Source organism: Phallusia mammillata, chromosome 1 (genome assembly GCF_965637545.1).
Source record: "Phallusia mammillata chromosome 1, kaPhaMamm4.hap1.1, whole genome shotgun sequence".
In the NCBI taxonomy this organism is placed as follows: Eukaryota; Metazoa; Chordata; class Ascidiacea; order Phlebobranchia; family Ascidiidae; genus Phallusia; species Phallusia mammillata.
Genome location: NC_137252.1, coordinates 12,806,194 through 12,819,133, shown reverse-complemented (window position 1 = coordinate 12,819,133; position 12,940 = coordinate 12,806,194). Strand labels below are relative to the sequence as shown.

The window sequence follows — 12,940 nt, the reverse complement described above, 5'->3', positions numbered from 1 at the left end:
CTTTTCTTATGTAATAGCCCTGAAATATGGTAAGTGTGCATGACGTTGCTAATACTGCTGCTGTAAAAACTTGTAAACATGTGCACAGGTTATACATCTACTTGTATCTAAATGTGAGAAAGTGTGTATGAGTCATCGAATCCACAAAAACACAGGCGTTTTTCTCCCGTCAACCGAACATTGAATTCATTTTAATTCAATTGCGACACCACGCGGATAGTAAAAGATGTCGTAAAGACAAAGTTATGAATCATAAAATACATACCGGCAAATGATGAAATATAGCTCCCGTATCCGAATCAACTGGTTTGTCGCTTTCCAATCCACTCTTATCCGCCTATTACACCACACAAGCTTAGTTTTTACGTCATAATGGACTGTATGACGTTTTTCTGCAGTATTCGTTACCTTGGGTTTAACCAGAGCACTGAAAAATTTTTTATTCCTTATTTCGATAATGTTGAGTGATCCTGGCTGCTGATTGGTTAATACGGTGTTACGTTGCTCTACGTCACGTGCGTATGCAGAACGTCGAAACGGGCGCCATCTAAAGTAAAAAAAATAAACTACTTTTAAAGGAGGCATTTTGTCTGAAATTAAAAGTGATTGAAGATACATAATTAAAAACAAACAATGACAAAAAAGAATGCAAAAAAACACATTGCGTCACTTAGAACAATTACATGACGTTCATTCAAATATCAGGTGATTTTGTGATGTACGCATTTAGCCGCCCACGCACATTCCTTAGCTATGCATCATGATCTCGTGTCTGTGACCAAATGAAAGTGTTTACACGTGTCACGTGTCCCCGGTGGGTCAGTTATAGGGAATTCACCACGCGGTGTTAAGTGCCTATTGTTTGGGCAAAATGAAAAATACTAGAATATGTCGCAAATTTCTCCACCTGTTTACTGGAAAAGTTTGGTTTGACAAATATTAGATACCAGACCTATGTTATATGCGCCCACAAGCTCTGGAAAGGTTTTAGGCCGTTGGTTTCAAACTCGTCGTATCCGAGGCCATGCGTGCAGAGTTGTAAGTCGGGCCGGGTTCAAGTTTGGCTCGGATTAGGGCTTAGGTTTCTTAAAAAAAAACGGACTTGATTCCGGCCTGACTTTACATTCTGTGTCAGTATGTTTTTGAATAAATTTAACTAGCTGAGTATTAACTGTTTTTTTATACGCGCTAAAACACCTACATTCTGGGCCCTGTAGCGTTAATACACCACTGCTGACGTAACGGAATTGAAAAGCTACAAAACTAACGTAGAAATGTTAACGTTTGTGACGTCACAATGCACCGAGCACTAAGGTGAGATGCTCGGTGCTCGACCAAACAGAACAATTGCAGTTTTGGCCCATCCCTAGGTCAAGCAAATTTCAGTCCAATGCAGGCTTCTCAAAAACGATTCGGGTTAGGGCCGAGTTTCGGGCTTAGGCCCGTTTACAACTCTGTATGCACGTGTGAAACAGGGTACGGTGCGAATAAAAGTGTACACAATATACACAATAACAATTGTAACCTGTCCGCATCGAATACAAGGGGATATTCAAAATTCTTTTTCTGTGTTTTTCGTCTATTTGTTCGGGCATTCACTGGATTCAATGGACCCTCTGTAATGTCATAAGGAAGGACCGGGCTTGAAGGGAGGGAGGGGTTGTTGGAAATGTGCCAAATTCGATGTTGTCCGAAGTAACCAACGTAATGACCCCGATGTGGGTACCATATCCTGAAAAAACAAACGTCTTTTTACAAAATGGGCATTTAGATATTATTATATTTATGCATGTGTATAGGTGGGCCAACCATGCAGTAGTCGGTACGAACGTTTACGACACTTATAAATATCATCGTACAACATTAGCCCAAAATATTTAGAAAGCAAGAAATTTCAAACTCTTCCTTTTTGCTATTGCAGATTTTCTAACAACTTTAGCACTGCAAAGAAGCAAAAAGCTAGAAAATTTAAATTCAGAGTATAAAGCCATACAATCGATAGTTTTGTCCCAGAAAGTTGCCCATCTAAATCCCAGTACTTTGGACCTTATTTTCACCTTACTGATCCATCAGTCGAAGCTGTAATGAGCACACGTGACGAGTTGACAAACGTCAAATCCACAATCTTAGTCAAGTGCGCCCTCCAGCAGATTATTTGCTTGATTAATTCCGTCCGAGCCTGGATCGATGCTGACGCTTGAGGGCGCTCCAGAAACTCAGAAACATCCCAAACTGTGACGTAGCCCTCTGCAGAAAATTGACGCAAAACGCAATTATTCAAAAAATAATAATTTAACGTGCGTCCGCGGTTGCGGGTCCGCCAAGCGAAGTAACTTTTAGTACTTTAGGTTTTGTTTTGCTGAGAACCATTTGTTTCTTTTTAATACATTTAGCTGAGACCACGAGTGCTCGAGAAAACTTGAGAAGGTACCGTTTATGACAAAAAAGAGACAAGTTTGAGAACCACTTCTCTAACGGTAAGAAAATATCATACTTTTCCTTAATGGGACGCAACCTGTATGGTCTAAATGTGTGACACAAACTTTACAAATTGTTATTAAACGCATCCACTTTTTAACAAGATTCTATAATTCCAACTAAAATGTAGTACAAATTTCTTACAAATCAATTACATAATATGCACCTAAAATACCGTTGTTGCTTTTCTGTACCAGGCGGAAACCAGGAGAGCGATCCAAGAAAAATTTGTGTTAACTTTAAATTTGTCCCCAGCTGAATGCAATGTAACAACGTGAAACCCGATTTACCCATGCCCCCAAAGTTACATTGCCCTTTCACCCTGTATGCCCCTGTGCCCGAACACCCCTCTCTCTTTCTCCCCTTGCTCTTAAACATGCGTAGGGGACGTCCCGAAACTTCATGCCTCGCTTAAGTTCGAGGAACTCAGCGAACCGAGTTACGATGTAAACGAAGCACATTCATCGACATTCCAACAGCGTCAGCTAGCTACGTCACTATGTTATCCAATAGTAAACGTCATTTTAGAAGTGACGAAACGACTTTCGGTAAAAAGTTTATTGGCTGTAAAGTGATCTTAGCAGCAAATAAAGGGAGAGATTTGAAAGCTTATAAACGTAATGCGTTTTTAAACCTTTGTTTGGGAACATGAGCCATATAAGGGTTATTTATAAGTGCGTGAGAAACACCTACTTGCGTCGGCCACGATCAGCTGGTTGGCGTGTTCGTCGGAGCATGACGCTGTCACTGGAGACAAAATTCGCGTCATCGGATTAACGCTGCAAAGAAGTTCGCCTGTTGACGACCAACATCTGAAACAGCAAAAGTTAAATTCCAGACAAAACATTTAAAAAAATCAACATTCAATATCTATACTTGTAATTGAAACTTAATGCTGGAATCACACAGTCTGTTGCTTGGTGGATGAAGACTAATGAGCCTTATAGCAATAGATGTAAGTACAGACAAAACACTTAGTAGTTCACCCTTGGTTTTAAAGTTATATAACTTATATATTTCGCTTTTAGCATCGTCAAAAGATTTTATTTGATAAGATACTGAAGATGCTGTAAAAGCAAAACATATATATCTTTAAAACCAATAGTGAACAACTAAGTGCTTTTTCTGAACTTACATCCATTAAATATCTATATTTAATGCATGGTTGCCAGATGTTGGAATTTTTTTGTAACTTTTTACCTTACAAAGGTATCCTGGTGACAAGATACTACGACTGGAGGAAATTTCACTGGGACCATTTTGATGGGCTCGTTGTCAATTCCGAAACCGAGTTTCCTCTCATCCAGTTCACCACTATTTTCCTCCCCCTCATCCTCTTCTCCTGACGAACCCTGGTTAAAATTTATATATTAATGGTGGCACAGTATCCAACCAAACAAGCACGTCAAACTCGCATGAAACCAGTCATGATCGTTCAATCAGAGCCTTTGGAGCAGTGGTTCTCAAACTCTGTTTTCGGAGCCGTGTGCGGCTCCCAACTACTTATCTTGCGGCTCGCACCAGACCTCAGAAAACCACCAAACATTGCTATTTTAGCTTTCAAAGTCATAATCTTTAGTGATTTTCTTAAGGTTTTGTTTTTTTGCGGCTCCCTACACACTTAAAAAATACCATTTGGCCCCGACAATAAAAAAGTTTGAGAACCACTGCTTTGGAGCAATTGGTTTCGAGTGGGATTCGAACCCGCAACTTTGGTTTAATTAAAGTTACTCATCTGCTAACTAAGCTACAAAATGGGTGGTGATGTCTTTTTAAAAAAAATCTACAACACCGCTTACTACACACCAACTCGTAATAGGACATCGGTTCTCAAACTGGGTCCGTAAGGCAATTTTGGGGGGACCGCGAAAAGGTTAATTAGTAATTTTATAATCTTATTTTGCGTCATTTTGTGCCACTGATTCAGTTCAAGTCAAAGTAGAATTGAGAATCGACTGTCTCCATTGCATAACAATCGCATTTATTGCACAAGAACTAACAAAAATTAAGACAATTGTTCTCGCACAATCGTAATGTTTTCGTCTTGTCTGTGATGTCCCAGTCTTTGGATAATTTGTTATGCGCATTTTTACATAACTAGCTAACATTCTGCATTTAACTTAACACCCCGAGCCCTCGAAATAATAGCAAAGGGGCCGTTTTGAGAAAAAAAAGTTTGAGAACCACTGTAACAGGAGAAAGACTGGTCTATCACAATTAGCAATTTCATTTGAAATCCCAGAAGGATTCTTACCTCAATATCAAGGTCAACCTCACTTCCTGGATCATCTTCTTGAGCTTCATCAACTGCATCCAAATCTTTAGCGTCTTCAGCTTTGCCGTCATTATCATCAGGGTTCTGCAAATAAAAGTCACAGATCTTTAGTAAAACGTCCATAAGCTCCCACATCCAACATTCAAAAGCGTTTTATTCTACAAGAAAAAAAGTCAATTTCCAGTTTCATAGTTTTTAGGAAAGACGTATCCCAGCTAATATTGCTCAAAAAGTACTGTAATTGTTATATATACCATGATAAGGTGGGACCCTGAAACAAGCGCAACCCTGCCTTCACCCACCATTGTACCAAAGCACAACTGTGTGCAACTAGCCCAAAATACAAAAAATCTCTTTATTTCAACCTTTTCCTGATCTTCATCATTTTCATCTGGATCGATCAATCCCTCCTCGATCATCCTTTTCCTGCGCAACTTCCGCCTCCGCGCAACTTCTTCCGGGTCAGGGCGGAAGATGGTATGACGTAACGCGATGACGTCATTGATGCGGTGTGGGAATTGCTCTTTGGATCGGTGACGATGGCTGTCGTAGCTACTCGCTAGTTCGGCTTTGGCCAACTCGAATCTGCATAAATAAGACGTGCATTTTTGTAAATAAGCAGTAAATCATATCAGGCAAATCTTACTGTGAAGGTTGACCCAAAAGAAGTACTTTATGTGACATAATTCTAACATATTTTTATGACCGATTAGGAAGGGCATACATACTTATTAGTCGATAATCGCAAAAACATCTTTGAAAAGCAGTTTTAGTATAAAGAACATAAAGGACAGATTCCATTTGAAAAAGACACTAAATAGGCTTACATAAGCGAAGTATTGTTGTTCTTTATACCAAAGCTAACTCATTTTAGCCTTGAAACAAACGTTTCCAAACATTTGAAATGTGAATGTAGCTTCTATAGAGGAAATCTGTCGAGTTGGTTCCACCCTTGCAAGCATATTTTTAACTTACACACTGCTAACAGTGCCACTCATGTAATCCCACAGAACAAGATTTCCGTTTGAACATCCCGATATCAATGTGTTAGCAAGTTCTGGTTCGTTGCACAACGCCAGACACGTGACCTCATTGCGCATAAGTACATCCTCCTATAATAAAGCATCAAAAGCTACTGGTTAGTAACAAAGTTGAAAAACATTTCTCATAAAGTTTTATCAAAGCTGTTCACTAACTTAAGGCACGTCTGTTTTTAAAGTAGAACGTAAAAACAAAAAAGGTTTCACTTTGATGAAGATAAAAGTTGGTAAAAAGATTTTAGAAACACTTTTAAGGTAAAAGCATTAGAAAGACACCTTTCTTGGAATCATCTCCTCGTCATTATCCTGATAAACAGGTTTCCTGCCTTCACCAGCTTCACTACCAACCGGCGAATAAATCTAAAAAAATTAAAAGATATAATATGAGAAACAGATATTGATCCTAAAAAAACAATAAAAATGGAATATTATTAAATGCCATACTTCAAATCGCACCAAGACGCCAGACAATGCCCTTTCTTATTTTAACAGGAGTACTTATATACCAAAGCATTGCATTTCTTCAGCAGGGCTGCGTTTTGTCTAAGTCAGTGTACTGGGAGTACGTTTTTGACGTCACACAAGAAAGAGAAAGGACAGCAGATCGCTGAGAATGCGTAAGGTTCATTCCTTTTCGAGAGCGTTTAAATACTTGGACTTGAACATAACTTGTAACTAAAGGGTAAATGGGCATGAATCGTTGCCTTATTACTGTACAGTAAATCTCGGTTAAAACGGATTCGGTTAATCCGGATCTTGGCCTAATCCGGACAAAACTTGAAGTACAAACTGTTTAATGTGTTAAAACAGTGATTTTTAACTTGTGGGTCGCAAAGCAAAAACATTACAAAAGTAAATGTTTATTAGCAATCAGAAAATTTAAGAAGCAGTGAAAATATTTGATTTAAACTTATTGTGTTCCATTATGACCATTACTATACAAAACAAATGCTTTAGTATACTACTATACATAAGTCAAATTCCAGTACCAGTACGGCGTGGTCGCGGTTGAAAATCACTGTGTTAAAGACTTTAACTAATTGACATCGGTTAATCCTGATCTTCGCCCAATCCGGGAAATTTTTGGTCCAAACAGGCCCGGATTAACCGGGGCTTACTGTATTTACATCTTCCTTACTGACAATTAAATGCATTATAGATGGGGTTTCCTACAGTGTGGTTCCGTTAACGACAATGTGTAGGTGGAAATTTATGAATAGAGGCAGAGCTATTCGTAACCACGCCTAAATTGGGTTTAGTATTGCGCACGCTGCATGCGTTGTGCAATGCAAGTTTCTCACGCTGGAAGTTTCTAAACGAAAACAATTATAAATGTTGAGCGTAGAAAACGAAACTTACGCATCATGAGATTATCTGTCCACGCAAAAATAGTACTCAAGACTTTATAAGAGCAGCGAAGTTATTTTTAGCTTGCCGGGTTGCGTGGCCCTGACGGAATGTCGACGCAGCCTTTTTCGCCGCTTCTATTTAGCTGCACATATAAGATCGAGGCGGCGGAATTTTCCAGGTCGGTGTGGTCTGATGCAATATCGCGCAACGGTGAAACCCCGAGTGGTGTGATCGGTGGCGTCAGTTAAGAGAAGGCGCAAGGCAATGGGGTCTGCGTTGGGACTGGCACGTTCCTTCGGGGTCATTTCAGTTTCGTGGTTAGCACACTGGATCACTTGTATTTGCGCGGTTTAAAAGCGCATGCCGTATCGAACACCTGATCACGCTATAACCTGGGGTTAAGGGGGTTATTCATTACTGTTTTGTGCAGCAAACATCATGCCACGTTTGTGGGGTTCCCAGTAACCCATGTTGCAACTACCAACCGATCAGGCTACTCTGATTGGAGGGACAGGTTAACTATTACTCCTTTGTGGAGTGAACATCACGCCACTTTTCGGGATTCCATTTAACCCGTGTTGCAACCAACATCCGATTACCCTGCTGTGATTGGAAGGGTAGGGTAACTGTTGGGGGGTTCCTAGCAACTCATGTTACTTATTATGCTATGCTGTTTTTTTCCCGGCACCAACGTTTACGTCGCGACAACCGGGAATCTCTATATCTGTTAAATTATGACAAATTAAAATTAGTTATAAGCATAGTTTTTTTGGCTCAAATCCATATTAATACGTTTTTTTTTCAGGATTGGGCAAAAACAGTACAGTAGCCAGGAACGCGCCGAAATCAATTTTACCAAAGCGTGGGAAAAACCAACCGTTCACGTGGTTACGTAAACAGCTTACGCTTTCAGGCAGAACCAACGTGGGTTGCGTGAACATTAGCGATGTGGATGAAACTTGGTACGCGCAAGTTATGGGTATTTTCCTGGGGTTTGTTAAGGCGCATAAGCAGAGGTGCGACATAGGTAAATAAAGCGACGACATACACTCCGGATAGGTGGAGTTTAAAAGACAGCAGACAACAATGGTTGTGGCTGTATGACCCAATTCCTAACTACAGACACAATGTAATTACCTCAGGGTTGAAATCGATGGTTTGTTAATAAACGATATGGTTTGATTGTATGCAACTAATCAATGACCTCATTATAACGTACCGATGACGTGGAAGGCTCCGGGGAAATAGGCCATTCGAACATTCCATCAAACTGTTGCATCATTATGAGGTCACTGCTTTCGTCATCATCCTAAATGAAATGCTAGTTTGGTTTTGGTCCTAATTAAGGTGCTAAGTACAACTTGTAATGCATGTTAAACAGTATGAGAATAAATCAAAAGCAGTTTAAATGCGTTCGTAAAACACAAAACTAAGCAAAATGGTTGAGTAGTGCCACCAAGCGGACAGTCAGTTCTCCGTATTATTGCCCTTGGGTGGCATTATTGCACATACCTGAAATATTTTCAGTTTGTTATTCCATCCAAGGGCAAGCACTCGTCTGGTAACTGGTTGTTTCGCTACGTCCTTAGTTTCGCCTTCATTAATAAACACCTCATCATCTGTGTGAGAGTGTTGGTCCTCTGCAATCTGAATTTAAATGTTGGACTACTAATTGTTTAAGTCAGTGGTTCTTAACCTTTTTTCATTGCTGCACCCCTTTCAAATCACCAACCAATTTTCGCACCCTCTGGGTTTTTGTATTCAATAAACCTAACCAACCTTAACGATTCAGCATCCCCGCACCCCCTAGGAACAGTTCTCGCACCCCTTGGGGGTGCGTGCACCCCTGGTTTAAGTCATCTTAGCTTGGTACCTATTGTTTCATGTTTGTGGGGCTTGACAAAAAATAACCTATTTTCATCTTATTTGTTATTTAAGGAAATTTCATGCGTCAAATTTAAGTTGCAAATAAATTTTTGTTCAACAGTTCTTTTTTGTCTTCAGTGTGCTGCAAGTAGGATTAAGCTTATTAGTTACCAACACCTTTCAAAGCATGAGAAACACTGCTTACAGTAATAATGGTGTGAGGTCATTTGTACTATCATTATCCCATACATAGGTCAAAAAATATAACAATAGGATAATCTTCAACTTTTTGTCTTCAATTGGCAAGAACTTTAGGTGACATTACGTGCTACAATATGTTGCAGTAACAAAACATTGCACCCCAATGTATCAATGGTCTTACTGGTACATTTGTGGAGTCAGTGATGTAGCGAAGAGAAAACACAGATTGATCATCATCTCCTCCATCCTCCAGGGAGTAACTCTTCATTTCCTGTCCGCTACTGAATTCCCAAACTTTAAGAGATCCTGCGTGCATACATAGTGTGAATTTGTAACTTTCTGTGGTATGAAGGGTGAGCAAAAATCATGTTCTGTCCCAAGGAAAAAAAAAAACGAATTAGCCTAAACCTAAATGTATAAACTAGAAGGGTGGCTTAGCACATTTTACTATAGCATATACACTGCAACCTATTCTGCAAACTGTAATATATTCTCTATATTTATTTATATTGGGTCCCATATTAGCCAACATTTTTTATAATCTTGATTTGTTTCTGCAGGCAGAAACTCATGGGTCCCCAAAACCGCAAAGTTGTAAACAGACAACCATAAGAAACGTTGCTACAAAGTCAAACACAGTGATTGGTAGTGTTACTTAAAAAAAGAAGTTGTAAAGTACAAACTGTCCAAATCGCATGCAATTGAGACATTGTTATAAGTTTGTGTGCCTAAATAGCATAAAACACTGACAATTTAAAATGGCATATTATACAAACTGTCAAAATGTATTGTTGATTAATTCACCCATTTTGGGGGGTTGGTAGGGTAAATATTAGGGCTGCAGGGTGAAACACAATATTCGACAGCTACAAATGCCAAATTCAAAAAACTATCAAAAATTCATCCAAATCGGACGTTTTATAAACAATAGGTGGCTTAAGCACTAAATATTGGGCTATATGGTGAAACACAATAATCGACACCCTAAAATGGAACAATGAACAAACTGTCCAAATTTCATCCAAATCGGACATTGTTTAAAAAATCACCCATTTTTGGAGTCTAGTGGGGTAAATATTGGGGTTACAGGGTAAAACACAACAAACGATGCCCTAAAATGGCACAATGAACAAACTGTTCAAATTTCATCCAAATCAGACATTGTTTAAAAAATCACCCATTTTAGGGGGCTAGTGGGGTAAATATTGGGGCTACAGGGTAAAACACAACAAACGATGCCCTAAAATGGCACAATGAACAAACTGTCCATATTTCATCCAATTCGGACATTGTTTAAAAAATCACCCATTTTAGGGGGCTAGTGGGGTAAATATTGGGGCTACAGGGTAAAACACAACAAACGATGCCCTAAATCGGTACAATAAACAAACTGTCCAAATTTCATCCAATTCGGACATTGTTTAAAAAATCACCCATGTTAGGGGGCTAGTGGGGTAAATATTGGGGCTACAGGGTAAAACACAACAAACGATGCCCTAAATCGGCACAATAAACAAACTGTCCAAATTTCATCCAATTCGGACATTGTTTAAAAAATCACCCATGTTAGGGGGCTAGTGGGGTAAATATTGGGGCTACAGGGTAAAACACAACAAACGATGGCCTAAAATGGCACAATGAACAAACTGTCCAAATTTCATCCAATTCGGACATTGTTTAAAAAATCACCCATTTTAGGGGGCTAGTGGGGTAAATATTGGGGCTATAGGGTAAAACACAACAAACGATGCCCTAAATCGGCACAATAAACAAACTGTCCAAATTTCATCCAATTCGGACATTGTTTAAAAAATCACCCATGTTAGGGGGCTAGTGGGGTAAATATTGGGGCTACAGGGTAAAACACAACAAACGATGCCCTAAAAAGGCACAATGAACAAACTGTCCAAATTTCATCCAATTCGGACATTGTTCAAAATTTACCCATTTTAGGGGGCTAGTGGGGTAAACACTGGGGCTATCGAGTCAAACAAAACAAATGGCACATCTACATAACCATATCTACCATCTGTGAAAATTTCATCCAAATCCATCAAACATTTCTTGGCAAAGTGGGGTGGACAAACTTCAGGGAAGAAAAAAAAAAAAAAGAAAAAAAAAGAAAAAAAAAAAAAAGAAATCGAGTAAAATCAAGATGTGTCCCCTTCAGGGAAGGGGACCCATAATTACTCTAAATGCAAACACAGCTATGGTTTTCATTACCATCACCCATTGAGATAGAAAGATATTTTAATTCTGCATTTCAATATTCTAACATTACAATACCGTTGGTTGTTGGTACGTATTTGCTTACTTGAAGTTTTATTATGTTCTATTTTATTAACTATCTTCAAAGATGCTGATATGTGCAAAAATTTACACTCACCATCATATGCTCCACTTATCATCCTAGTTCCCATTCCATCAATAGCAACAGATAAAACTTCAACATTTGGTCCGTGTGCTTCCAGAATCTGGTACATTTGTCTTCCAGTTTCGACCTCCCAGACCTATATATATGTATGCAGAGATAAATAGTAACATTTGTATGATGTTATATATATATATCAATCAAGTTAAGTCATTTATTATTCCACAATGCAACATACCAAGTCATTAGTGGAATTAAAAAAAAAACATTTTCTAAAGTGATAACTCATTGTATGTATCATAGTCATAGTGGGCTCACCTTGATGATTGACTCTGTACAAATTGTAACAACTTGACTGAGAGTGGAATTGATGACCACAGTAGTCAGGGGATGGTCATGAGTGTGTGGAACAGACATTGTATCCTGTACAGTTCTTGTCATTGGCCATAAATCCATGGTGTTTGAACCTAGAAAGTGCAAATTCCTGGGTAGACTTTGTTTGAATAAGAACCTAATGATGCTGTTAAAGCGAAATGTATTTATGTCTAAAAAATTTAAGAACGAATGACCTAATGTTTTTCATAAACTTAAATGAAATGCTGGGTGTATACACTTTTAATATTCCACGATGTAAGTTGGGTAATTACCTGTAATAAGTCTGTCATGCCTTGCATCAAACAACATGGATGAAATTCTGCGGTCACCTGATCTCTCATCATTGTCAGTGAACACCTAAAAACCACATAATAAAGTTGTCAACCAAAAATATTACTAGTAACAAACTATAACTGTTCATACTAAATCATGTGGCCACATTTACCTATGTATTGTATGTTAATTAGAAAGCATTTCACATCTCATTGGCATAAACTATTAGTGTGATTTAATGAATTATAGTTCACACATTTTTTGTTCACCAAAAATTGTCATGATTTAAGTTGAGTTTATTTGTGACACAATAGCACTAAAACAATCACCCAGCCTGAAATAGCTGGGCATCAGAACACAATTAATGGATAATGGCTGAGCGTGCTCCAGCTACACTGTATTATAAAGTGACATGTGACTGGGGCTCAGAAGAAAGTGGGATTGACACAGTGTTGGTAAAACGGTGGTGGGACCAGACGAGGAGGGCCCTAAAAATAACCACCTTTGTTAGGAAGAGGATTTGCTTGTTGGTGTGGTTGAAATGCTAGCAAAGGTAATTCTACCTTTCAGTATAAATATAAGAGCATATACTTATTCCAAAGATAAGTATTCTACAGACAGTGCTGAGTGTCTTAACCTGTAACAGCTGATTAGTAACATTGGTGACAAAACATTGACTCCTTCATGAAATAAAAAAATAGCAGATTGTCC

At 38.8% G+C, this 12,940-nt stretch overlaps 1 protein-coding gene across 4 annotated transcripts in view; it reads right to left on the bottom strand.

Annotated features, from left to right (window-relative positions):
* Positions 1-12,940, bottom strand: part of LOC145203395 (WD repeat-containing protein 64-like) — a 41,453-nt gene that overhangs the window by 18,656 nt on the left and 9,857 nt on the right. For all 4 annotated transcript variants that reach the window (XM_080075855.1, XM_080075854.1, XM_080075857.1 and 1 more), the window contains 16 exons: positions 12,229-12,313; positions 11,900-12,048; positions 11,597-11,720; positions 9,392-9,516; positions 8,656-8,790; positions 8,363-8,452; positions 6,070-6,153; positions 5,729-5,865; positions 5,119-5,338; positions 4,733-4,837; positions 3,679-3,830; positions 3,172-3,290; positions 2,058-2,247; positions 1,526-1,732; positions 409-547; positions 266-337 (listed from right to left, as the gene is read on the bottom strand). In XM_080075855.1, the coding sequence (XP_079931981.1) occupies positions 266-337; positions 409-547; positions 1,526-1,732; positions 2,058-2,247; positions 3,172-3,290; positions 3,679-3,830; positions 4,733-4,837; positions 5,119-5,338; positions 5,729-5,865; positions 6,070-6,153; positions 8,363-8,452; positions 8,656-8,790; positions 9,392-9,516; positions 11,597-11,720; positions 11,900-12,048; positions 12,229-12,313 (2,133 nt within the window). The remainder of the gene's footprint in view (positions 1-265; positions 338-408; positions 548-1,525; positions 1,733-2,057; positions 2,248-3,171; positions 3,291-3,678; positions 3,831-4,732; positions 4,838-5,118; positions 5,339-5,728; positions 5,866-6,069; positions 6,154-8,362; positions 8,453-8,655; positions 8,791-9,391; positions 9,517-11,596; positions 11,721-11,899; positions 12,049-12,228; positions 12,314-12,940) is intronic.